This window comes from Heptranchias perlo, chromosome 28, assembly GCF_035084215.1.
Source record: "Heptranchias perlo isolate sHepPer1 chromosome 28, sHepPer1.hap1, whole genome shotgun sequence".
NCBI classification, from domain to species: Eukaryota; Metazoa; Chordata; class Chondrichthyes; order Hexanchiformes; family Hexanchidae; genus Heptranchias; species Heptranchias perlo.
The window spans coordinates 35,926,535-35,954,515 of NC_090352.1; the positions used below are offsets into that span (position 1 = coordinate 35,926,535).

The 27,981-nt window shown below is 41.8% G+C and overlaps 1 protein-coding gene across 2 annotated transcripts in view; it reads left to right on the forward strand.

The window, feature by feature from the left end:
• Window positions 1-27,981, forward strand: part of LOC137345057 (clathrin heavy chain 1) — a 92,318-nt gene that overhangs the window by 48,991 nt on the left and 15,346 nt on the right. For both annotated transcript variants that reach the window (XM_068008479.1, XM_068008480.1), the window contains exons 10-24: window positions 4,917-5,069; window positions 5,863-5,985; window positions 10,884-11,021; window positions 12,646-12,810; window positions 13,057-13,237; window positions 15,000-15,163; window positions 20,095-20,220; window positions 20,485-20,627; window positions 21,376-21,610; window positions 22,299-22,421; window positions 23,831-23,976; window positions 25,572-25,755; window positions 25,845-26,037; window positions 26,260-26,417; window positions 27,353-27,517. In XM_068008479.1, coding sequence (XP_067864580.1) covers window positions 4,917-5,069; window positions 5,863-5,985; window positions 10,884-11,021; window positions 12,646-12,810; window positions 13,057-13,237; window positions 15,000-15,163; window positions 20,095-20,220; window positions 20,485-20,627; window positions 21,376-21,610; window positions 22,299-22,421; window positions 23,831-23,976; window positions 25,572-25,755; window positions 25,845-26,037; window positions 26,260-26,417; window positions 27,353-27,517 — 2,397 coding nt within the window. The remainder of the gene's footprint in view (window positions 1-4,916; window positions 5,070-5,862; window positions 5,986-10,883; window positions 11,022-12,645; window positions 12,811-13,056; window positions 13,238-14,999; window positions 15,164-20,094; window positions 20,221-20,484; window positions 20,628-21,375; window positions 21,611-22,298; window positions 22,422-23,830; window positions 23,977-25,571; window positions 25,756-25,844; window positions 26,038-26,259; window positions 26,418-27,352; window positions 27,518-27,981) is intronic.

Sequence of the window (27,981 nt, forward strand, 5' to 3'; positions counted from 1 at the left end):
ATCTTGGCTAATACTTGACCCCAGTAGGGATCTTGGCAGATAAGTGAAAACCAAATTGCCCACACTTGTTGCTAGTAAATTGCAGCTCAGTGCTTACATGGCATTAATCATAATTTACTCTGATTTAGGAAAACGTGAACCCTTTAAGTTTGTTTTTCTCTACTTGCTCCCAGATATCTAATTCTTTCAAGATTGTGGTTCTTGTTGAAATGGATTGGAATTAGAGGTGGTTAGCCAGCCAGAGCATTGCTAATGTAGGCTTTTCAATATAGTTGATTAGTGTTGTAGTTCAAGTCATTTTGTTCCGTGAAGCTGTGCTATGTTGGAAAGGCTGCATGTATTGCCAATCCCTGGTTGCCTTGAAGGCTACTGTTCTTGATCAGTGTTTCTGGCCCAACAAGGAAGGAAGCATTGCTGGATCTGATTCTGGGGAATGAGGTGGGGTAAGTGCCAGAACACTTAGGGAACAGTGATTATAACATAAAGTTTAGATTAGCTATGGAAGAGGATAAAGAGCAATCTAGAGTAAAAGTACTTAATTGGAGGGCCAATTTCAGTGGGTTGAGAATGGATCTGGCCTAGGTTAAATGGATTCAAATTGTTTGGTTAGTTTTACCTGCCAGTGAATGGCCGAGAGATGGTTCAAGTACAGTGTGGGTGTATTCCCACAAGGGGGAAAAGTAAGACAATAAAAGTCAGAGCTCCCTGGATGATGGAGAAAGTAAGATGTAGAAAAAGGGAGCATATGACATGTCAGGTTGAAACAAGTGAGAACCAGGCTGAATAGAAAGTTGAGAAGTGAAAAAGGAAATGAGGGGCAAAGAGAAAGTATGAGAATAGACTGGTGGCTAACATAAAAGGAATCCAAAAGTTTTCAATAGGCATATAAATAGTAAATGGATAGTAAGAGGGGTGGGGCTGCTTAAGGACCAAAAGGAGATCTACACATGACACAGGGCATGGCTGAAGTACAATGTCTTTACCAAGAAAGATGTTGCCAAAGTCACAGTGAGAGGGGGTAGTTGAGATACTGGATGGGCTAAAAATTGATTGGTACTTAAAAGGCTGGCTCTACTTCAAGTAGATAAGTCACCAGGCCTGGATGGGATGCATCTGAAGTTGCTGAGGGAAGTAAGGGTGGAAATTGCAGTGGCACTGGTCATAATCTTGGATATGGGGGTGATGCCAGAGCACTGGAGAATTGCAAATGTTACACCATTGTTCAAAAAAGGGTGTAAGTAAACCCAGCAACTACAGGCCAGTCAATTTAACCTTGGTGGGGAAGCTTTTAGAAATGATAATCCAGGACAAAATTAAGTCACTTGAACAAGTGTGGATTAATAAAAAAGCCAGTGCAGATTTGATAAAGGCAAATTGTGATTAACTAGGTTTTTGATGAGGTTAGAGGGTTGGTGAGGGCAGTGCAATTGTGTATATGGACTGCCAAATGGTGGTTGATAAAGTGCCACATAATAGGCTTGTCATCAAAGTTGAAGCCTGTGGAATAAAAGGAGCAGTGGCAATGTGGATACGAAATTGGCACACAGTGAACGGTTGTTTTACGGACTGGAACATAAGGAGTAGGCCATGTGGCTCCTCAAGCCTGCTCCACCATTCAACAAGATCACTGCTGATCATCTACCTCAATGCCATTTTCCTGCACCATCCTCATATCCCTTGATGCTTTTGATAGATTTCAAGATATTAATGAGCCTCCACAGCCCTCTGAGGTAGAGAATTCCAAAGATTCACCACCGAGTGAAGAAATTTCTCCATCTCAGTCCTAAGTGGTCTACTCTTTTATTCTGAATTGTGAACAGTTTTACAACACCAAGTTATAGTCCAACAAATTTATTTTAAATTCCACAAGCTTTCGGAGGCTTCCTCCTTCAGGTGAACGGTGAATTCTGAGACTGTGACCCCTGGTTCTAGATCCTCCAGGCAGAGGAAACATCCTCCTTGCATCTACCCTGTCAAGCCCTGTAAGAATTTTGTATGTTTCAATGAGATTACCTCATAACTTGAATACAGGCTTAGTCTACTCAATCTCTCCTCATATGACAATCCCACCATCCTAGGAATCAGTCTGGTGAATCGTTGCACTCTATGGCAAGTATATCTTAGGTCAGGAGGCCAAAATTGTACCTGATACCCCAGGTGCACCCTTGCCAAGGCCTTGTATAATTGCAGTAAGACATTTTTACTGCTGTGCTCAAATCCTCTTGTAATAAAGGCCAACATACCATTTGCTTTCCTAATTGCTTGCTGCACCTGCCTGTTAGCTTTCAGTGACTCATGTACAAGGACACCATTTGAACATTTCCCAATCTCCATTTTAAAAAAATACTCCATTTGTTTTTTCCTACCAAAGTGGATAACTTCACATTTTTCCACATTATATTCCATCTGCCATGTTCTTGCCCACTCACTTAGCCTGTCCATATCCCTTGAAGCCTCACAACTCTCATTCCCACCTAGTTTTATCAGCAAACTTGGAAATATTACATTTAGTCCCCTCATCCAAATCATCAGTACAGATTGTGAATAGCTGGGGCCCAAGCACTGACCCCTGCGGTACCCCACTAGTCAGTCTGCCAACCTGAGACCCATTTATTCCTACTCTTTTATCTGTTAAGCAATTCTCAATCCATGCCAGTATATTACCCCCACTTCCATGTGTTCTAACTTTGTTCACCAACCTCCTGAGACCTTATCGAAAGCCTTCTGAAAATCCAAATACACTGCATCCACTGGTTCCCCCTTATCTATTCTTTGTTACATCCTCAAAGAACTCATGTTTGGCAAATATTTTCCTTTCATAAATCCATGTTGACTTTGCCAAATCCTAAGTGTCCTGTTATCACATCCTTTAATAGATTCTAGCATCTTCTCTACTACTGGTGTCAGCTGACAAGTCTGTAGTTCTGTTTTTTCCCTTTTTTTTTCCTCTCCTTAAATAGTGGGGTTACATTGCTACCCTCCAATCTGTAGGAACCATTCCAGAATCTATAGAATTTTAGATGACAACCAATGCATCCACTATCTCTAGCCACCTTTCAAAACCCTGGGATGTAGATCATCAGGTCCTTGGGATTTATTCACTTTCAGTCCCATTAATTTCTCTAGGACTATTCTTTTGCTAATACTAACTGCCTTCAGTTCCTCATTCTTGCCTGTCCCTTTGGTTCTCATATTTCTGGGAGGTTTTTTGTTTTCTTCCGTGACAGTTTGTTTAATTTCTCTGCCACTTCCATTGAAGGTATACAGTGGTATTCCCCAGGGGTCAGTACTAGGACCACTGCTTTACTTGAGAGCTGTGCAGAGGACACAAAACTTGGAAGTGTAGTCAGGACAATGGTAGGAGGACAAACAGGCTGGTGGAATGGGTGGGCAGATGGCAGATGAAATTTAATGCGGAGCAGTGATACATTTTGGCAGGAAGAATGAGGAGAAGCAATATAAAGTAAAATACAATTCTAAAGGGGGTGCAGGAACAGACCTGGGGGTATATGTGCACAGGTTGTTGAAGGTGGTGGGGCAGATTGAGAGCAGTTTTTAAAAAAGTATATGGGATCCTGGGTTTTATAAAGAGGCATAAGAATACAAAAGCAAGGAGCTTATGACCCTTTCATAAAACACACTAGTTTAGCCACAACTGGAGTATTGTCCAATTCTGGGCTCTGCACTTTAGGAAGATTGTGAAGGCCTTAGAGGGTGCAGAAAAGATTTACTAGAATAGAGTCCCTCATCCCTGGAATCAGTTACATGGATAGACTGGAGAAGCTGGGGTTGTTCTCCTTGGAACAGAGATTGAGGAGATTTGATAGTGTACAAAATAATGAGGGGTCTAGACAGAGAAACTGTTCCCATTGGCAGGAGGGTCACAAACCAGAGGGTACAGGTTTAAGGTGATATGTTGTCTTTGGCAAAAGAACCTGAAGAAAAGCTTTTTTACACTAAGTGGTTATGATCTGGAATGCACTGCTTGACAGGGTGGTGGAGGTAGATTCAATTGTGGCTTTCAGAAGGGAATTGGATAAGTACTTAAAAGGAACAAATTTGTAGGGCTGTGGGGAAAGGGTAGGAGAGTGGGACTAACTGGATTGCTCTTGGAAAGCTGGCATGGGCTGAATGGTTACAGGTACAGGAGGTGGCCATTCTATGATTTTACTGCTTGTCATGCAGTCCCTGTGATGGTGATTTCACCCGAGTGCAGAGGCTGAGTTGAATAGCCTTTTAGCCAAAAGCTGTGGTGGTTAATTATTTAACACTGCACTCCTCCTCTCTTTCTCTTCCCTGCCCCCCCCCCCCCCCCCCCAAAAAAAAGCTGTTGTCCTTCCTCCTGGCCCTCCCATGCAACTAGTTCTCTAAGGCAGGTGGCTTTTTCTATGCTTGAACCAATTAAACTGCAAATGCTGGAAATATAAAATAGGTTGGTCAGCATTCGAGCTAGAAACCCCTCCAAGTCAAATGGTCTTTCCAAGCTTTGTTTCCAGATGTTGATGGACCTATGCATTCCAATATTCCCTCAGACACTGATCTGTACATTACCAAAAGCAGAAAACCATCACACTCCGGCTCCATTTAATTTTCCTGAGGTGTCTTTTTGATGGTCCATGGACAGTTTTGCTAGCAGAAGTTCACTAAGGAATTCTTTGAACAGGTTATACCATGAATCACTTGGATCGTCAGTCATTGATTTTTAAAATTTTCTGTAGTAATAGCAACTGCATTTTCTCTTGCTCACCACTTTTTTTTCTTCCCACCCCACAACTGTCACCATTCCTCTAGTTTCCATGTGTCAGCACCACTGCTGGTTGAGAAGTCTCTGCTGCTTCCAAAAATAGTCCTGTTAAGCAATAAATTAAAATTGAACTTTTGATAACACTATTAATGAGTCTGTTGTGTTCCTGTAGCTGGAATGCTCTGAGGAGCTTGGTGATCTTGTGAAGTCTGTGGACCCCACATTGGCACTGAGTGTCTACCTGAGGGCAAATGTCCCCAACAAGGTGATCCAGTGTTTTGCTGAGACCAGCCAGTTCCAGAAGATTGTGCTCTATGCTAAAAAAGTAAGTTGCATTTGCTTTTTTTTCAGCAATGTGATTAACTGTTTGTTTGCTCTCAGGGGTTGGACTATTCTCTGGGCAAGTTCTCTAATTTAGAACTTGTTAAATCTGCTTTCTAGTTTTCCTTTTTGCAAAGATCTTTGAATAACTCCTCATTCATTGAGTTGTTTACCTGAATGTTTGTTTAATCCATTCTCGTGGCCCATTTGACTTGTAGCAGAATTCCTCAGTTGTAGGACTCCAATCATTTCAAAGCCCTATCTGGTTACTTTGATCTAAATGGTTCTACAATATTTAATATTTTTGCTGTTCATTTTTCATTGGAGCAGTGCACAATTCTGTCATGCTCCATGTGCAAATTACTGGCAGAATTCAGTGTTTGGATTGTGTAGGGATCAGCTGCCTGGTATCCACTCATAGGTATAATGTCTTATGAAGGTTAACTTGCAAAACTTAAATATTTCATGTTCCCATTAAATGGAACAAATCTGGCTTTGGTTGTGATTGAGATTGTCAAAGTAGTCTATTTTGGCACTGACTTTTGCACCTAAAGTATTGCAGGCCATAGATTTCTGCCACAGACTACCTTGCTTAAAGAATTGAGAAATCAATCCATGCTGTTTATAATTGAGCTGTAGAAATGTGGAATAACTTTTTGTAGATATTGAGAATCTGCATTAGAGAAAATTTAGGACTGAGGTAGCTAGATGAGGGTATTGAACGCCTGAGGATGTAGGAATAATTGTATCCTTAGTTACTAGGTTTATTGCTCAATTATACGGTCTGTCCTGTTCAGGTGGGTTACTCTCCAGATTGGATCTTTCTGCTGAGGAATGTGATGAGGGTTGGACCTGATCAAGGACTTCAGTTTGCTCAGATGTTGGTTCAGGATGAGGAGCCTCTTGCAGATATCACCCAGGTAAGAGAACTCTTAATTTCATGCTATACAATTAGAGTATTTAAAAAAAAAAACATGCATAATAGCAGAAATGCATCTTGTAATAGAAAATGTGAACCCACTTATTCTGCGGTTAGTTACAATTTTGTAATGATAGGGGTATTTAAGACTGGAGTGAATGGCCTTGCAATGCTGAAACTCCTATTGAAAACTGTAATTAATGCAAAGCATCTGCTAAAATTGTTACTATTTGCTTCAAAGTTCCATTTAAAAAAAAAAATCAGTATATACTGACTCTGGAGTGATGAGTACTGTTTCCTTCTCTATCTACCTTCCCCTCACCCCGCCACCCCCCCCCCCCCCCCCCCCCCCCGGGAAATTCCATTATTTAACTCATCGCCTGCTTAACTCTTTCCTGGTAGACTCTGCAGTGAAGAGAACTCCAACAGGTGGGCACTGCAGGATGTTCATTGTATAATAACATAACAGGAAATAGGAGCAGGACGAGGCCACGTGGCCCTTTGAGCCTGTTCTGCCGTTCATTCAGGTTATGGTTGATCTTCGACCTCAACTCCTTTTCCTGCCCTGATTCCCCTAGAATCCAGAAATCGTATCAGCCTTGAATATATTCAACTCAGCATCTGCAACCCTCTAGGGTAGAGAATTCCAAAGATTCACCACCCTGAGTGAAGAAATTCCTCCTCATCCCCCTTATCCTGTGACTGTCCAAGTTCTAGACTCTCCAGCCATGGTGGGGAGCAACCTCAGCATCTACCAGCCAATGTCCCAGACTCTTCCATTACTGTCCTTGGATATGTCCTGTCCCACTGGCAGGACAGACCAACCAGAGGTGGCAGTACAGTGATATACAGACAGGAGGGAGTGGCCCTGGGAGTCCTCAACATTGACTCTGGACCCCATGAAATCTCATGGCATCAGGTCAAACCTCCTGCTGATTACCACCCTCCCTCCATGTTGAGTACCACTTGGAGGAAGCACTGAGGGTAGCAAGGGCACAGAATGTACTCTGGGTGGGGGATTTCAATGTCAGAGTGGCTCGGTAGCACCACTGCTGGCCAAGTCCTGAAGGACATAGCTGCCAGACTGGGCCTGCGGCAGGTGGTGAGCAAACCAACGAGAGGAGAAACTTACTTGACGTCATCCTCACCAATCTACCTGTTGCAGACACATCTGTCCATGACCGTATTGGTAGGAATGACCACCGCACAGTCCTCAGTGCAAAGACAGGACTTAGTCACCACGAGGACACCATCCAACGTGTTGTGTGGCACTACCACCGTGCTAAATGGGATAGATTCTGAACAGATCCAGCAGCTCAAAACTGGGCATCAATGAGGTGCTGTGGGCCATCAGCAGCAGAATTATATTCCAGCACAATCTGTAACCTCATGGCCCATCATGTTCCTCACTCTACCATTACCAATAAGCCAGGGGATCAGCCCTGGTAGAGCATGCCAGGAGCAGCACCAGGCGTACCTAAAAATGAGGTGCCAACCTAGTGAAGCTACAACTTGGGACTACATGCATGCTAAATAGCAGAAGCAACATGCAATAGACAGAGCTAAGCGATTCCACAACCAATGGATCAGATCAAAGCTCTGCAGTCCTGCCACATCCAGTCATGAATGGTGGTGGACAATTAAACAACTAACGGGAGGAGGAGGCTCTGTAAACATCCCCATCCTCAATGATGGTGGAGTCCAGCACGTGAGTGCAAAAGACAAGGCTGAAGTGTTTGCAACCATCTTCAGTCAGAAGTGCCGAGTGGATGATCCATCTCTGCCTCCTCCCGATATCCCCACCATCACAGAAGCCAGTCTTCAGCCAATTCGATTCACTCCATGCAATATCAAGAAACGGCTGAGTGCACTGGATACAGCAAAGGCTATGGGCCCCGACAACATCCCGGCTGTAGTGCTGAAGACTCGTGCTCCAGAACTATCTGCACCTCTAGCCAAGCTGTTCCAGTACAGCTACAACACTGGCATCTACCCGACAGTGGAAAATTGCCCAGGTATGTTCTGTCCACAAAAAACAGGACAAATCCAATCTGGCCAATTACCGCCCCACCAGTCTACTCTCCATCAGCAAAGTGATGGAAGGTGTCATCGACAGTGCTATCAAGCGGCACTTGCTCACCAAGCACCTGCTCACTATGCTCAGTTTGGGTTCTGCCAGGACCACTCTGCTCCAGACCTCATTACAGCCTTTGTCCAAACATGGACAAAAGAGCTGAATTCCAGAGATGAGGTGAGTGACTGCCCTTGACATCAAGGCAGCATTTGACCAAGCGTGGCACTGGGGAGCCCTAGTAAAAATTTAAGTTAATGGGAATTGGGGAAAACTCCATTGGCTGGAGTCATACCTAGCACAAAGGAAGATGGTGGTAGTTGTTGGAGGCCAATCATCTCAGCCCCAGGGCATCGCTGCAGGAGTTCCTCAGGGCAGTGTCCTAGGCACAACCATCTTCAGCTGCTTCATCAATGACCTTCCCTCCATCATAAGGTCAGAAATGGGGATGTTCGGTGATTGCAGTGTTCAGTTCCATTCGCAAACCCTCAATGAAGCAGTCCGAGCCTGCATGCAGCAAGACCTGGACAACATCCAGGCTTGGGCTCATAAGTGCCAGGCAATGACCATCTCCAAGAGTCTAACCACTTCCCCTTGACATACAATGGCATTACCATTGCCGAATCCCCCACCATCATCCTGGGGGTCACCACTGACCAGAAACTTAACTGGACCAGCCATATAAATACTGTGGCTACAAGAACAGGTCAGAGGCTGGATATTCTTTGGCGACTGACTCATCTCCTGACTCCCCAAAGCCTTTCCACCATCTACAAGGCACGTCAGGAGTGTGATGGAATACTCTCCACTTGCCTGGATGAGTGCAGCTCCAACAACACTCTAAGCTCGACACCATCCAGGACAAAGCAGCCCGCTTGATTGGCACCCCATCCACCACCGGCACACCATGGCTGCAGTGTACACCATCCACAGGATGCACTGCAGCAACTCGCCAAGGCTTCTTTGACAGCACCTCCCAAACCAGTGACCTCTACCATCTAGAGGGAAAAGAGCAGCAGGTACATGGGAATACCACCTGCACGTTCCCCTCCAAGTCACACATCATCCCGACTTGGAAATATATCAGCATTCCTTCATTGTCGCTGGGTCAAATCCTGGAACTCCCTTCCTAACAGCACTGGGAGCATCTTCACCACACTGACTGCAGCGGTTCAAGAAGGCAGCTCACCACCTTCAGAGCAATTAGGGATGGGCAATAAATGCTGGCCTTGCTAGTGATGCCCACATCCCATGAACAAATTTTTAAAAAACCCTCTCGTGTTTCAATGATCATCTCGTTCTTCTAAACTTGAGTATAGGCTCATTCTACTCAATCTCACCTGATGGGACAACCCTCATCCCAGGAATTAATCTAGTGAACCTTCGCTGCACCGCCTCAAGGCAAGTATATCCTTCCTTGGGTAAGGAGACCAAAACTGTACAGTACTCGAGGTGATGTCTCACAAGGCCTGTATAATTGTAGGAAGACTTCCTTACTCTTGTCCTCCAACCCCCTTGCAATAAAGGCGAACATGCTGTTTGCTTTCCTAATTGCTTGCTGTACCTGCCTGCTAACTTTGTTTCTTGTACAAGGACACACAAGTCTCTCTGAACACTAACATTAATAGCTTCTCACCATTTAAAAAAAAAATTCTGTTTCCATTCTCCTGACCAAAGTGAATAACCTCACATTTCCCCACATTATACTCAATATAATTAAGAACAAGGGAATACTGATCTAGTTCTCATTAAGCTTTCAGTTTGGTTCTCAGATTATTTTCAGTGACTTCCTCCAAGGGGGCACTTGCAGTACTGATTTATGTCCAGTGACACTGGAAACCCAGTGCCACCTGCACCTGTCCAATTAAAATGGGTGCCTCTGGCCAGGATGGTTCCAGTTTCCATCCCTGGTCTGAATTGGATTACTTCATTCTGGGTAGCATTGGGGAATGAGGGTGGTGGTCAGTTTGTCCATCCTGGTAGAGTTGGAAGTGAGCAAGGATTGTCACTCCTGATTGCTGTCTGGTACCCTTGCTAGAAACTGTGTACATTTGCTTACATATGCTGCACTTAGATATAAGTCTCTGTTGCACTGAGGTGTTTTGATGATTTTGTATAAATGCAGCTCTTTAGTGAACTTCAAAGTGATTGACAAAAGAACCGGAGGGGAGAGGAGTTTTTTTTTAAATGCAGTTACAATCTGGAATGTGCTGCCTGAAAAGGTGGTGGAAGCAGATTCAGTAACTTTCAAAGGGTGTATACTTGAATAGGAAAAATTTGCAGGACTTTGAAAGCTATCCAATTAGTCCCATTTCCCTGCTCTTTACCTCAAAGAACCAGCACAATGGGCTGAATGGCCTGTTTCTGTGCAGTATCATTCTATGAACTTGGATGGGTTTGTTGGTATTTCCATGGGTTGCCCACAAATACTTCTCTGGACTTGCATGAATTGTTCTTTTGGGTAAGATTCCAAAGGGCTTTTCTTGCCTATTAAATTCCTCAACCTTGAGGAAATTTGTGTCTGGCATTTTGATGTTTTCAGAGATGGTTTGAATTAAGTTGGGCAGGTCAAATGAACTGGGTAAGAGCAGATCATTGGCCTAAGAAGCACATCCCTTTTCTGGTAAAACTGCCTGCTCTCAAATTTGATTTTTGCAGTGTATGGAAATGATTGCAAGCAATAGCCCTACTTGTCAAAATTCTCCTGACTGGACACAATACAAGTATGGAAAGTGTTCCATTCTTCACTGACATTCCATAACTAGAGTGTAAGTTTTTTGTTGTCCAAGCCACTGACTTTCCCTCAACTGCTATGATTTTTGTTGCAGATTGTTGATGTATTCATGGAATACAACCTCATCCAGCAGTGCACTTCCTTCTTACTTGATGCCCTCAAGAATAACCGTCCATCTGAAGGCTCCCTGCAGACTCGCCTCCTGGAAATGAACCTCATGCATGCTCCTCAGGTACAAGTTGTTTCAGGAAAAGGGAAGTGAAGGTGTTAGACTTGCAGGTTGTACAGACCAAACTAAAGTGAAAACAAGCTAATCTTGTCCAGTTCTGTACCCTCTAGGGTGGAAGTGGGGATAATTCTTGGATGTTGCACTCACTTCCCCACCAAATATTTGGACAATGTCCACATATCCACTCAGCTGGATCACTAAAGTATTTTAGTAAACTTTTATGGTGTCTGACCCAGTTGTATGATTTAGAGATGCCGGTGATGGACTTGGGTGGACAAATGTAAGGAATCTTACAACACCAGGCTATAGTCCAACAGTTTTATTATAAAATCGCAAGCTTTTGGAGATTATCTCCTTCGTCAGGTGGTTGTAGTAATGGGGCAGTGTCTTTTTTTAAGGATATAATCTACTAATGTTACCCTAGGGAATACTATTTTGTACATCACTATCCCATCTCCCTTCGGTTGATCTGGAATGCTATATTTACTTGGTTTTGCCTTTTTAATTCTAATCTGTCCAGGTTTTTCCTTTAACTAGTAGCTAGTGTACTGTTGCTCCATTAATGTTTCTCCAGGTAGTAGGAGCTATTCTGCAGTAATGCACTTTCCATATGGTTGACATTTCTACACCCTCTAGTGGCTGCATGGATGATGTGCAGTTGGGTTGTTGCATTGAACAACATAAACCAAGTTGGTGCTTTAATATCAGTTACTCAAGTTTTTTGGGTAGTTGGCTGACTTGAATATTCATGAGTTGACTATTAAGTGATGGCCTTCTTTCCACTTGTCTTCTGTTACTGAGGAAAGCCCAAAGAGCACAAACTGCTGGAACCTGATGAAGTGAAAGTCCAGCTGGCTGGGCAGAAGTCCAATTTAAATCAAACACAGGAAAGAAAAGTCCAGTTTTTGACAGTGGAAGAATATTTTGTAAAGATTGGTTTTAAATGTTAGTGGCTGTCTGTGCCAGGATTTTGATTCCTGGGCTCCTGTTTGTCATCTGTAGGTTGTGCTATTAGGTACATCAAATTTACTAGTTTACATATTTATGCATTGCAAACCCAAACTCTCCAAATTGACAGTGAACTTGAGGGTAAAATTATGTAACGTAAGACCTTTAAATAGCAAAAGCAATCACTCTGCCTTAATGTTTATCATCTAAACCTTTTCATACACACTTTCATTTAAAGTAGGAAACAGGAGAAGGCAAAATAACTGGTGTCAGTTTGGAGCTGTCTGTAGATGCTCAGTAAATGAACATTCCTTTGCTCAGCTCCATTCTGAGGCTCAATTTATGTAAAGATTGTTTCACCAATGCTTTTCCCTCCATGTAGCCTATGGCTCAATCACAGGTGCCCTGCTACTAGTAGTCTATGATGCTGAGGAGTTGGCAGCTTCCCAGGTGATGGCATCTTCAGATCAGACCCCCCCCCCCCCCCCCCAAACTATTGAAATACTTGGCTACATTTTAGCATGAAGCAAGAGGATTATCATTTGTATGCTGGTACAATGTTTTGGAGTGTCTTCCTCTTATGCCACTGGATTTCTTCTCAATTCAACGAGATCATATTCCCCAAAATACCCTAAATTCTGTATTTTAGCAGTTTATACATCACTCGTTTGGTTTGCAGGTTGCAGACGCTATTCTTGGTAACCAGATGTTCACTCACTATGACCGTGCGCACATTGCTCAGCTTTGTGAGAAAGCTGGACTGCTGCAAAGAGCCCTGGAACATTATACAGACCTGTATGACATTAAGCGTGCTGTTGTGCACACCCACCTTCTCAATCCTGAGGTCAGTAACTATATAGATTTATCCATGGATGCATTTGGGGGCTTGGTTGTAGTTTTAAGTTATATAACTTAATAGGAGGCTGCTTTAGATTTTTAAAGTACTAACTTAGCTAAATTTCATGTTTGTTACTTGATGGTGTTTAGAAAGCTTTGCTTTTTAATTGCTAAGTAAACATTTTGGACTTTAAATTAATTTAAAATCTACAAATTTGACATTACTGAAAACCTTAATCACTCTCTCCCACAGTGGCTTGTCAATTACTTCGGCTCCCTGTCTGTTGAGGATTCTGTTGAATGTCTGCGTGCCATGCTGTCTGCTAACATCCGTCAGAATCTGCAGATCTGTGTGCAGGTTGCCTCCAAATACCACGAGCAACTTGGCACACAGCACCTGATTGAACTATTTGAGTCCTTCAAGAGCTTTGAAGGTAGATGCTGAGATGTTTGACTTGTACAGAATTTTATCATGTAATTTCTACTCTTGGAGGGGGTGGAATTTAAGCCATGGATAATTTATAGCTAGTTGATAGGAAGAGTGGGCTATTGCACATGCTGCTTTCATCACACTCCTCATCTTCAGGAGATCTTGTTGTACAGTTGCCAACATGTCTTTAGTTTGCCTGACTAGGCTTTTTTATGGGTGCCAAGACAGTGAGTCAGCTATTTAGAATGGAGAATATCACCACCTATGCAGTTTTACCTGAATTCATACTACTTGCATTTTCTAGTAGGAGTCCCTGGGGTAATTGTGCATGGGAGCCCCAAGCAGTTTTCACTTCCTAGCTTAGTATCAACTGTAGCTCATTTGGTGTCCTAGCTGCAATCTGCTAAATCTGGTCCATGTAATTACTTTATACATTTCTAATAGACATGAGGGAGTCCCCTAGGAGCTAACCTTGACCCCCTCTGCTCTGCAAGCACTAGGGTCAACTTGTAGTTCAACTGCTTGCTTCACAACCCAACCTTCACATGTTTATGTACCATCAGACTGCTGAAGTCATAATCTGACCCATGGTACAGCCTCCATACCCTTCCCTGGTCACTCAGGCTGAAAGTTTATTTGCAGGCTTGGCTTCCTGTTCCTGACTGAGCTTGAAACCCCATATCCTATACATCACCGACTGCTTACTTTCCAACGTTGTCTGCCATTTGTTACTTAACACCTGTGTACCTTTTTGACACCTCCAGACTTCCCTTGTTCTCCTTTTCTAGCCTCCCATCCTGAATAGTATTATCCAAAACTCTGCCATGGGTATCTTGTCCTCTTCCTTGCTGCCCTACATTGGCTTTGTCTAAATTCTTGTCCTCCTTTTATAAATTGCTACATTGTATTGGTGGCCCACCTTTATCTAGAATTTCAATGTGCTCAAATTCCTCTCAATGCTCTGTTCCTGATTCTGCCCCTCTGCATCCTTCCCTGTTCCTTCACACTACCATTGATGGTAGTAAGTTCAGTTGCTTTTGTTCTATTTAAACTTCTATCTTTTAAAAACTGCCAGATAACCTTTTTAACCAAGCTTTCATATCTCCTTGTATCTTGAGTTGGTGTCCATTTCTTTAAGCCAATTTGTGAATCACTTTGGGCATTTCTTTAGAAGTGAAAGTTGTTGAATGGCTACCAGACAGTAATTGGCTTGATTTCCTTTCTTTATTATGTCTCCGAGGTTGAATTATTGTCTAAATTTTTGCTGCTAGCTGATCTGTCAAGTAATCTTGTGAAGTGTGGCCAGATGCATGTAGCAATGTTACTAGGAATATGCTGTGAACAGTTTCCCTCACTGGAGGGGAATGCAGAGGCTGTGCACTTGATGCTCTTTGTTCCCTGTCTTGTATAGAATGTGCCACAAAATATTTCAACTTTGAATCTGGGAGTCAAACTAAATATGTAGGAGTTAGTTGGATTATTCTGTGACTAGAAGTTAAGAACATGGTATAACTAATCAGGCATTTACCTCCTAGTTTGGTTTCAATGGAATATTCCCTCAATTGATCTGTTACCAAGTGCAGTCATGGGCTACTAAGTAACTGGGATGAATCTTGGAACAGAATTGGGGCTTTTCTTGTCCAGTGAGCATTCTTGGGTCAAATCCTACAGCAAACAAAGTGTAGAGTACTAATGGCTACTTTGGCCTTCAACAGGATTCCCCCACTTGTCCCCCCATGTGACATATGTGCTGATTTATTTGTAAGGTCTGTTCTACTTTTTGGGCTCCATTGTAAACTTCAGTCAAGATCCAGAAGTGCACTTCAAGTACATTCAGGCTGCCTGCAAAACTGGGCAGATCAAAGAGGTGGAGCGAATCTGTCGTGAGAGCAATTGTTATGACCCAGAACGTGTGAAGAACTTCCTTAAGGTAAAAGCAATTTAAAACTTCTTTGCTTTATTGCTTGGCTCTCTTGCATATACTGTATAGACTTGAAAACAAGCAAAGAGCAACTCAATTTAGAAACTATTTAAATGCTGCAGTGTAAAAACTGCCTACTTTTGAAATGGTTCTGTATTTCGGTGCAGGTAATTGGGAAGTTCATGGTTTTGCATGACTGCATATAAGAATTTTATTTTGATGGCTGGATTGCAAAATCCAAACAAAAGTAACTTAAGCAATCTGATACAGGTTGCCCTCTTCCCTTTAAGGGAGCTACCACCCTGCTTTGATCATGCCTTGGGAACTGAAGTGCATTTTTTTTGTTTGTCTCTTGGTTATTTATGCACAAACCCTTGTGTAATTTGCTTTTTATTTTTTTGGCATCACCCATTTCTGATATTGTTTTGTGCAGCACCATCTGGGGTACAAAGGGCTCCATGTTCAATAATATAAGAGCATAAATAGGAGTAGGCCATACAGTCCCTCAAGCCTACTCTGCCATTCAATAAGATCATGGCTGATCATCTACTTCAACTTCACTGGACACTACGCAGAACTTGATCGTCCTAGCCTCCATCAGATGTTCCACCCCCACGTTAGCACTCTGCCTGTCCAAGTTTTGGGCTGACTGTGAATAGAGCTTAGTTATTGGGCTATTTCAAGCTTCCAAATCTGTTTAATAAACTTTCTCAATTTCCTGTTGTCTTGCCATAAGCAGATATCGCAATTCTAAAGGTTTTGTGACTTTTAATGGTAAAATGTTCTTGCATACCATCTTCCACATTAAGACCATGACTACATGCTGTTCATTTCAAACAAGGTCTGAAAACTGGACCACCTGAACCATAAATTGAAGCTGGTCTTGAAATTGTGCATATCTTGGCTAGAGGATCTATACTAAACTTGAGCATAATTTTCACAATATAGCTGACAGTGGCTTAGTATGGGTACTTCTACATGCAGCAGTCACCACACTGCATGCTTCAGATTTGCAGTTGCAAAACTGTTAGTATATGATCAAATGTAGTTGCTGGTTTTTTGGGGTTATATTAAAATAATTTGCTACTTTTTATGTATTTGCTTTTAAGCACTGAAGTCTAAAAAGTTGAATGAAGTTACTGAACCTGAAGTGACTACAAAAGTAAATAGCCTTCAAAAAGACTTAACCTATCTTAGCTGCTTTCTTAACTGTAGTCTAGATCCTAATGCTTTATGCAATATTACAGAACAGATTAAACTGAGTTTGCAGAATTGAGATGTTCCTCCATTTAAGTATTAAATTTGTTGAGGTGTGGTTTGATAACCATGTTAAACTTATTCCACTGCTTGTCGGTTTGTATAATGTTGCATTGAGTGACCAGCTCCTGATGGAAGCTATTATCTTTTGTGCTGTTCCTTGTGTCTATGGAATGGGCAGGACATGTACCAGGTAAATTTTGCAGCACAGGCTGCCTCCTTCCCTTTCTCCCTTCCTTGTTTCCAGCAGACTGTATCCTTCTGTATTTATACAGGATAGTGCTCTTGGATGTGGGGGAGACATTGATAGCAGAGTATCCACTGTAAAGCTGGCTAAAATATGCAGATTTACAGAAGGTTGTCTTTTTGTTTTCTAGAATATCTTGTAGCTTAATTCTAAACTAATTTTCCAATATTATGTCAAAGTACTGTGACACCACAGCTACATCTATGCAGTATTTTTTACAGTTTAACTACTCATTGAAATAGATTCAAATTATGCAGGGCAAGGTGTCAAGTTTTGTACATTGTTTTGATAGTGGAATAATGAAATTACTAGTAAATTGTATACATGCTTGGAGTTCTTTGCCATTGGATCACAAGCTTGTCTCAAAACTGACATTTGCAAAAAAATTGAAAGCTTTTGACTTCAAGCTGCAAACACAGGTGTTTGGAGAAAGCAATTGGAATCTAAATGGAATATTGACTATTGTAGAAATCTTTATTTTGATGGCCAATCACTTTTATACAGCTGTACAACAAATGAGACATTCACATCAAGATTTCATCTTGAGCTAGCACAGCAGTTTTGCTTTCAGACCTTTGGCTCTTTGCAGCTTTATCCATCATTAATTCTGTTTAAAAAGGAGCAAAATCCAACTGAAGAAATCAGCTGGCATAGAAACAAAACCAGTTCAAAGCCACATTAACTGTTGCTAAAACTACAGTTTGTTAAAATGCAAGTTTGAAAAATCAACCAGGATGCTAAGCTTTTGATCTAGTACTTTAAGTGAAAGCTAAGATGTAAATTTGGCCAACTGATTTTGCTAAAACACAATTTGAAGCTTTTCTCGATACTAGGGCATTGTGGCCACTTGAATGTTCTTCCCCCTTGTTATACTGCTTGTAAGTGTAGTAACTTGTGAATGGATAGAGTCTTGGTTCTGATTGAAAATTGAGTTTGTAGCATTGGCCTATATTGACTGATTTTGTTTTGTCCTTGCAAGGCAAGCTGAGGGTTAAATTATTTGAAATCCTGTTTCCATAAATCGAGTTGCATTTTATTCCTCTACCTCCCAGTTTGGCACGGGTAAGACTAGACTTGGAGTGTGGGAATTGTAGATGTAAAGCTGTATCCTTGCACAGCATGAATGTCTCAAAACAATACTGAGGGTTGGGAAGAAAGAACAAATTAGCATCTACAGATTGAGGCTGCATATCCACTTAATTGGCTGAAATCTTGAATTGGCAGATGTCTCAATCTAATTTGATAACATGGTCAGCAAAAATCTGACTAATTTGGAAGGTACAGAATACAGCTTATACTCAAGTTGTGGGTGATGCTGACAAGACCACATGGGTGATGGGTGGGCCTTTTTAACTACTGCAGTCCTGTGGTGCGTGCTCAATGGTATTAGGCAGGGATTTCCAGTATAGTGACCCAGGGATGACTGGCCATATGTCTGCGTTGGGATATTGTTACTTGGTGTTTCCATGACCTTGTTGCTCATTCTTGGTGGTGGGGGTCATGGGAGGGAGGTGTTGCTGGGTGCAAGTTTCCGTTCAACATCTTGTGTAAGTATCTAAAGCAGAATATGGTCCACTGGAATTTGAACACTTAAGTAGCATTTCTGCCATAGTGAGAGCAGCTTTAGAAGTTGTAAAGAGCTAAATCAGACTTCACTGCTAATTCCACCACTGCATCTGTTGGCATAGTAGAAGACCATTTTAAAACATTTAGGATTTAAAGGAAGAAATTAGAATTCTGTTGTACAGCACTTGGATTTAGATAGACTCAAATATACCATGGGTGAAGTACATAGTGAATTCACTTACAACTGTTATGAACTTAAATTGTGTAGATTAAAATCCCATGTAAGTAAAGCAATTATATAGCAATGTCTGCTTCCCAATCCCAGAGTGCTATTCCTGCAGTTTAACTGCTAGCTTCTTGAATACCATCACTACTGTAGATGTAGGGTAGTCGGTACCTTAATGCTGTTGTGTGTTGTGTTAATTGTTTTGGGGTGGGGATTTCCTGTGATTAGTATTGGTGAGATGTTTGGGAGTTCCAGATTTGTATTAATATTCAGATTTGTAACTCCAGCTTTGCCTCAACCTTAATTTTCATAGTTGAGTCTAGAGACGAGGTTTCTGACCCCTCACATAGATTCAAGTAGAATCCAACTTTTTAAAATGTAGATGTCCCTTACTCAACCAAAGCAATACATGTGCCATGTCCTCTATTTGTATGTTTCATAGATATCTTGCAAGATTAAGCATTTTTGCTTTTGATAATTCAAACCAAATTTCAGTTTCTGGGCTGAGCAAACTAAAATGTTGTAAGTGTTTGATGCACCCAAGTGTCTGGCCTGTTCTCCAGTATATGTGGTCAACCTTAGTGCTCTGACTTGAGGGTTGTAGGTTTAAATCCAGCCCGGTTTAGTGTATAAGTTGTCTTAGCTCTTCAGTGCAATCAATTTGGACTGAAAGAAAGCTTACTTTTATATAGCCTCTTGCATCCCAAAGCATTTGCCCTTTGAGCAATTGTCATTTCTGTAGGTGCACACAGCAAGAGATTAGTGACTAGTTGATCTGGTGGAGGGCAAAATGTTGGCTGGGAGAGCTCTCTACTATTCAAATGTTGGGATGTTAACATCAATCTGAACTAACAAAACAGGCAGATGAAGCTCCTATTTAATGTCTCCAAATTATATCACCTTTTGAGTGGTTAGTCCTTCAGTCCTGCACTGATGTCTCTCAGATTGTGCTCAAGTCCTGGAGTAGGGCTTAAAACCACAACAGTATGAACCCATTTCCTAGTAGGGACCAGACCACTTGCAACTTTTCTATAGTTCAATGCAAGCAAATAGCTTGAGGGCACATGGACAGTTGGCTAGTCTTTTGGCAGCATTGGGGATAAGGCATATTGGGACAGAGCTTTATGCACACCTAATGTTGCATGCTCAAATGTGCCATTTGCTGCTTTCCAGCATTTACCTTAACTTTAAACATAAGCTAAGCTGAAATGTAGATTTGAGCTTGTGGTAGAGAACCAATAGGTAGGTAGATTACCTGAGGTCAAATACAGATCTACAGTATAAACTTATATCTCCCCTATTCCCAATATGCACTTTTTTATAGAGCTGCTGTAGATGCAGCTAAAGACATGGCCACTTTTGCTGCAATTTTTATTTTACACTTTGTGTAATCCTAATTTACTAAGTGATCCATTCAAGGATATATATTGGAGTAAGTTTGTTGTGACAATTCAACAATACTTGATAAAAGTAGCAGTATTTCTGCTACAATGTTACAAGAGAATGTAGATTTAAAGTAACAGCTTTAGTTCTGTCAAAAGGAAAGGTTGAGGACTTGTTGAAGGAAATGGGCATGATGTGTCAATGTATTTATGGTGAATTAGGACACTAGCTACCTGATTTTAAACTATTTTGTTTTCACAGGAGGCCAAACTGACTGACCAGCTGCCTCTGATTATTGTTTGCGATCGCTTTGACTTTGTGCATGACCTGGTATTGTATCTGTACCGCAACAACCTGCAGAAGTACATTGAGATCTATGTACAGAAGGTGAGTGGATTGTGCATGTGGAGGGGAAAATGCTTAGTGCTGTAAATTGTCTCTAGTTGTAGCTTGGTCAGAGGGTTATCACTTAAATTTCTAGTTGCGTGTTTGGGTAGGGTCGGATTGTTCTAGAGTCCACAAGCTAAACTTTATTTTTGCCACATTTTAATTAATCTGCTTTGAAACATTTTCACTTTTATCAAATTATCCAGTTTTTAAATTTTAGAAGGGTCTACTGGAGCAAGAACCTGAGTATTGTTCTCTGTGTAGGTGAACCCAAGTCGTTTGCCAGTAGTGGTTGGAGGACTCCTTGATGTAGATTGTTCAGAAGATGTCATTAAGAATCTAATCCTTGTTGTGCGTGGACAATTCTCCACTGATGAGCTGGTTGCTGAAGTAGAGAAGAGAAACAGGTATGATAATATTAAATCCTTGTACTAATCAATGAATATGTCCTTGTTTCTGAGGCCATCTTTATTCCTGATTGGCCTAGCTTATTTGAATATTGCAGATCCCAATTGATTTGTCCATAGTATTTGTGTGTAAAAATGAGTAACAATTAGTGACTTTCCAAGAGTATTCTCAACTTCAACTGGGCCACTAAAGGAATTTCTCAGCAGATTTGCACTTCTGCAGACAGAATTGAGCTCCCTTGAGCCTCTGGCACATCCATCTGGCTCAAACTGTCTAGAAGATTGAAGTGACTTGAGATGTAACTTCTGAGTTAAGTCCCCTTCAGTATAGTGCTCTAACTAGGCACATCTCCACTCTGCCCTTCATTTCCCTAGATGAGCAACTTGGCCATTGCTTTGTGAAATTCCCAGAGTAGCTTGTTTGCTAATAAAAATGGTGAGACCTCCTTTTACAGTCAAACACTGTCCCTATCAGAGAAGGCTGACAGTTGACATGTTCACACCTCTTGGTTCTATTCTGAAGTCTTGCTGGAGGCTTCTGACCAGGAATTGCTCTTCCTGCCTTCTCTCCCCACCCCTGCCTGTCCTGCAGTTTTGTGCTAAGCCTGTACACTGAGTTCCATTAATTTTTATTACCATTTTTGGGCACAAACCAGCCTCCTACCTTTTTTAAGCAATGCCACATGTTGAGGCTGAAGTGCATTGGCCACTGGTTTAAAACTTACAAAATTACCTTTTTTGTTTGCAGGCTAAAGTTGCTGCTGCCCTGGCTGGAATCTCGAATTCATGAAGGCTGTGAGGAACCTGCTACCCACAATGCACTTGCAAAAATTTACATTGACAGCAACAACAACCCTGAGCGCTTCCTTCGGGAGAATCCATATTATGATAGTCGTGTGGTTGGTAAATACTGCGAGAAGAGAGACCCCCACCTGGCTTGTGTGGCTTATGAGCGTGGCCAGTGTGACATGGAGCTCATCAATGTGAGTGAAAGGGGAGGTGCTTTGCTCAACTATGTAATGGGTTAATGTTTAAAAATGAAATGCAAGTTAAGCTGAGGTTAATGTACCTTTACATTCTTAAATGTGGTGCTTCACAAAGGACCAAATTCTCCACCCATTATGGGTGCAGTAGTTAGCCAGAGACAAATTAATTTTGAAGTACAATATGTGGCAAGCATTTTGTACAGCAACTGCTTGCTAAAAAAGCAGTGCAATAAATTACCAATTCATTTGCTTTTGGTTGAGAGTTGAATGTTGACCAGGGTGCCTAGAGTGCTCCCTGCTCTAAAGACATGAGATTGTCAAATGCCCTCCTGAAATGGTAGCTCTGACTATGTAGCCCTTCCTCAGTACTGTACTAGAATGTCTGGCTAGACGTGCACTCAAGTCTTGGGACTTGCACCCTTCTCAGAATGAGGTAACAAAGTTTAAATGATCAGTATAAATCTGTCTCCATAAGTACTATAAAATACTTAAAATATTGCCTAGATGGTTGCATTGTAGTTTTCAACACGTGTACTTTGAATTTTTGCAACTACTGCCTGTTTGCTTATGATCACTTCTCAGTTGAGTCTGAGACAAAACAACTTGAGGGGTTTGGGCTTTTTAAAAAAAAAAAAAAAAAATTTGCTGAAATTTTGTCCTTAAGCTACTTTTTCATCTGATGCAGGTGTGCAATGAAAACTCGCTGTTCAAGAGCCTGTCTCGTTACTTAGTCCGCCGGAAAGATCCTGACCTCTGGGCAAATGTCCTGCAGGAGACAAACCCGTACAGGAGACCCCTTATTGACCAGGTAACTACCATTTTATTGCATTATAGAATTCAAGTATAGTGTTTGCAGAGTAGTTTTATACATTTGGCTGTAAGAACTTCATTATGGCCTTGTTCTATTGACATTGTCCTGAGTGGTAAACTCAACTGTAATCTGAAATTGCATCACCCACAATAATGGAAGATTACCCTGATCTTTAGAAGTACACCCATCTCTGAACCTTGAGCTAAATGGTAGAACAATTCAAGGGTGTTATCTGGAGGAAGATTGTGAAAGTGCATCTTTCGGCAACATTAATGGTTCACTCTCTATTTGTTTGATCTGATGTGTTGGAGGGGATCCATTATGGGAGAGGGAAAAAGAGGAAGAAATAGATTGTGATGGTCATTGCCTTAGTACTGGAGTTTTAAGTTGCTGTCCAGCATAACGTTTCCACTGCAGTTCCTAAACCACAAGTCTTGCGTAGCTAGCAGCAAACTTGGTGTGTAAATCTGCTGGATTTATTTAAGGCCACCATATAAGACCTGGTTCAAGTCTTCCTGGATGTTGACCTTGGTGAATTGGATTTGCATTGGGATGAGGCTCATGCATTGGCAATTGTTGGTTCCAAAACCATACTGATACATTTGCTAGAATCTTCTAAATGAGGGTAGAGCACATAACTGAAATCACAACCAACTAAGTGACCAGCTTGAAGTTCCATGCCATTATAAAATGTGCTGCAGCATTGTGTTTAAGGAATGAGTGAAGGATTGAGGCCCATGATGCAGGACATGACTTAAGCTGGAAAGTAAATGAGGAAACCAAAACAATAGTTGGCCAAAGCCAAGAAGGTGGCCTCAAGCTCGGCAGAATGGGACTATTTTTGCCAGTTTCTCACTGTTAAATTCTGTAATGTGTGTGCAAAACAGTAGCATGGAATTTCATATTGTACATTGCTCCTACATGAAATGCAGTAATAAACTTCAGATTCCATGTTTTTTATGGGTGCTAAATATTGACTGGCTTTCTTGGCTCTTGTGCCCAAAACACCAATTTTTGTTGAGGAAAGGTGCAGGAGAAACTATGCAATGTTAGTGTGGCAGTGCACTGTTTCCACTCGAGCTGTACTATTGACAAGCCATTTACCACTTCCCTTTCCTGAATGCAACTGTTGCACTTTTTAAAAATTGGGTCTACACTTGGGCTCTTTATACTGTACATGTTCCTAGGTCTCTGGGGAAGGTTGGTCTATATCCAGCTGAGTGTAGCAGTGCAAGAAAGCTGTCCAGAAGTTTTCTATTCCCTCACTATGAAAGCACCTGATCTTAGTTTGACCAAGGGTGAATGAGCTGAGGGTAACTAGGTACAAGTCAATATCATACAATTCTGACTTGGCACTAAATGTTTTGCGCTAACTTGATCTACATAAAATGGGCTTTTTTTTCCAGGTTGTACAGACTGCTCTATCAGAAACTCAGGATCCTGAAGAGGTTTCTGTTACTGTAAAGGCCTTCATGACTGCTGACCTTCCAAACGAATTAATTGAATTGTTGGAAAAAATTGTCCTGGACAATTCAGTCTTCAGTGAGCACAGGTAGAACAATTCAGTGAAGTTTCTCAACATGGGTGTAAAACTCTTCAGATGTCAGTTAACCACAACCACGTCACAAATTGGTACAGCCTGCCATCCAGTAGCTATTGTGATGTGGTATTGGGAGTTGTAACTTGGTGTCCTGCTGAAGTTACTGAGATTGACAATCATGACTTTTTAAATTATCCAAAGGGTGCCACTAGTAAAATCTAGTTTTGCTGCTTGCAACACAGGATTTCACTTTGGAGAACATTCTGTAAAGTAGCTTCTGAATCATTGAATTTTCCCAGTTAAAGTGGGAAGGAAAACAATAGGAACATTATTAAATTTTCAGTAATTATTAGTTCCACTATTGTTTTGAGTAGATGTTTTTCCTCAGTTGGATGTCGAAATCCATGGCATAACTATCAGATGGTTAAATTTAGAGGGAATTTCACACCTTGGCTGTGGTTTCCAGTTTTTGATTTTGGTACAAGCAATGTAGAACTTGCACAAGGATGAAAGTTCTTGTATGCAAGAACTGTTGAGACAAACTTCAGTTACTATTGAGGTCTTGAGGTTGAAAATTCTCAAATGCAGGAATGTGACTTCTGGTGCTGATCCTGCTGCAGTTTGCAGGGTCAGTGGGAGGTTGCCCCACTCATGGCCCTGGTGGGTGTCCACATCACAAGGCACATCTTGGACATCTGCTTCCTTCTCTTCCTTCTCCCTAAGACTGCACACTGCAGTGGATAATGGCTAGCTGGAGAAGCCAGATGTGCCCCTGCTCTAGAAACAGCAACACTGGCACCCTTTGCTGGGAGCTGCATTAAATACTTGGAAGAAGCAATGTTTTTTCCTTTGGGGGTGGGGTCAGCCCACGACCCCAGCCTGGGCCTACTTCCACTTGGTGGCCTAATATGCCTGGTCTCTCTGTACTAGTTGGGCTATGGAGGCTGGGGATATGGGAACTCCTGGTATTGGTGGTCTTGCCATCTCCTGGATCAATAGAATTCAGGGTAGGCAGGCTGCATCCCTGTTGGAACATAAATATGGAGTGTCCTGGCAGTTAGTGGGAGGGTGCTAGATCTTTGCCTGGTAAATTCAGGATAAGAAAGTGATGGACTCTTTATTACCCAGTTCATTATGGTTTTTCTATTTCAATAGAATTAGGTTTATAACTTTCTATTAACTTACATAATTCTACTTATGGATCATCGGGTTACATTCCTAGTTTGTACTGATTGCTGGTACAATGAGTGGCAGTGGAAACTCTATATAGTTGACCTCTGCCACTGAGTTAGGAATGAGAAAATCAGCCACTCCAGACTATCCTGTAATCCTTGTTGCAAATTTTGCCTGCTGGATAAAAGCAGAAATTGGCTTACGTGATGCCCTTCCTGTTTCTCCCTCCTTCCATCCAGTTGAGAAACTGACTCTTGCTGTTCAGGCTCCATTTATGAATTCTCACTAGGATGAGGTACAGCACAATAATTGGTGTCCATGGAGCCATATCCTCCTAACCCATTTTGGTATTGGAAAGCACAATTCTAAGAGTCTATTCTAGTACTATACATAAATGTATGAAAATCCCTGTAACTTCCCTCTCTCCAACCCAGGAATCTGCAGAACCTGCTGATCCTCACTGCTATCAAAGCTGATCGTACCCGTGTGATGGAGTACATCAATCGCTTAGACAACTATGATGCACCTGACATTGCCAACATTGCCATCAGTAATGAGCTCTTTGAAGAAGCGTTTGCCATCTTCAGGAAATTTGATGTGAACACATCTGCAGTGCAGGTGAGATATGTACCATAACAAATCTTGCACGTTGCTACTTTTTTTAATGGTTCCAGTGCAGTTAATAGCATTGTGTAACACTTCTGTAGGTGCTGATTGAACACATCGGAAATCTGGATCGTGCATATGAATTTGCTGAAAGATGCAATGAGCCTGCAGTGTGGAGCCAACTTGCTAAAGCCCAGCTGCAAAAAGAGATGGTTAAAGAGGCCATTGACTCTTACATCAAGGCAGATGATCCATCATCGTACATGGAGGTTGTAGAAGCAGCCAACAAAAGTGGTAACTTTTTTCTCGTATGCAATATTTTTCTGACACTGCTCTTTGAGCTTGTGTAGCTTTTGATTTTAAATTCTTCAGACAGTTGAATTTTAAACCTCCAGTATTCATTATAAAATAGTCACTGCATGAGCTTAAGTTTACTCCGTTCTGCACTAATTGTTAGTGGCTAATGAGCAGATTGGTTGCCTTTATGCTTATTATCTTGAATTCTGTTCATTTCAGGTAACTGGGAGGACCTTGTTAAGTACCTGCAGATGGCCAGGAAGAAGGCCCGTGAATCCTATGTGGAGACGGAACTTATTTTTGCATTGGCAAAAACCAACCGCCTGGCAGAGCTGGAGGAGTTCATCAATGGTCCCAACAATGCTCATATCCAGCAAGTAAGTATTTTCAATCTAAAACAGGCTTGATCTCAATTATCCTTTCATCAAGCAGCTGACCCTGCAGTAAAGCTATGTTCCATGTGAATCCAGGTATGAAGAGGTGAGACCAGCAGACTCCATGCTGCATGGGCCCACAAGAAGTGAAAACAGTTGTGTGGATAGTTGCTGAAGAGCATCTGGGAGTAGGAAATTTAGCCAATGATCAACCCTTCCTTGGAGTCAGGTTGTGGGTTCAAGTCCCACTCCAGAGACTTGAGCCCATAATCCAGGTTGACACTCCCAGTGTAGTACTGAGAGTGCTGCACTCAGGTGCCATCTTTCGGATGAGATGTTAAACCGAGGGTCTGTCTGCCCTCGGATGGACTGATCAGGTTGGTTTATCCCTCAACCAACAGCACTTCATGACCAGATTTTAAAAAATTATCACCTTGCTGTTTTTGGGACCTTGCTGTGCACAAATTGGTGGCTGAGTTTCCTACATTACAACAGTGTCTACACTTCAAAAAGTACTTTATTGGCTGTAAAACAATATAGGACATCCCGAGGTCATGAAAGGCACTATAAATGCAAGTCTTTAACTTAACGCTGCAGCCAGTTTTAGCACTTAGTCTTGGCAGAGATCAAGTAACTCAGATTTGGGATTGAACCTGTGACCTTTGGTCTGTGGGGGTTAGCTACTTGCTGCCTTAACCAACTGAACCATTGAGAGTTCATCTTTTTTGGTTTTGATTTTAGCAGTGTTCAGCACTAGATAGAGGAATCCTAGAAAGTAACAGTCTTATAAACTGTGGGGAAACTTGCTGATCATACATTTTCAAAAGTTCTGGGTGTACTTGCAGGGTCCAAACACAGTGAAGCTGTGCTCCAGTTTATTGAAGTGGGATTGGATGTCAGTATTCATGTTTCTGTTAGTACTGTGGTTGTGTTCACAGGTTGGTGATCGCTGCTATGATGAGCGAATGTATGATGCTGCTAAGCTGCTGTACAACAACGTCTCCAACTTTGGACGCTTGGCATCGACCCTGGTTCACCTGGGGGAGTATCAGGCTGCAGTGGATGGTGCGCGCAAAGCAAACAGTACTCGTACTTGGAAAGAGGTACAATTTTCTGCACCCTGCTAGCTTACAAAGTGTCTTGCAGGCTTGTACTTGATCACTTAGTGCTGAAAATTCAGGACCTCTTGATGTCCTCTCCAGTTTGCTTACTTGTCAGTTGATGGAATGTAGGTTGGTCTCGTGATCACTGTTCCTCCTGAAGTCAACAGAAAAGCATTGAGCAGAAGTTAGTTCCCCACAGGGATGGAAATAGTGTACTGGCTGCTCAAGGACATTCTTTGGTTGAAGTGGAGAATTATGCACTTTCTACAGGAGTAGAGACAAAATAAGGACATGACTCCCTTGTGTAAATAAGGATCCCAGCAATTAGTATAGTATCATAAATTTCAGCTTTGATGGGAAAGTTTATAACTGAATCTGTCTTTGTTACCATGTTGTCAATTACAAAGCAGTGAACTTTGAAGAAGCTTTGACTCCCAGTATTGCAGCTCAATCTAGGAGAACCC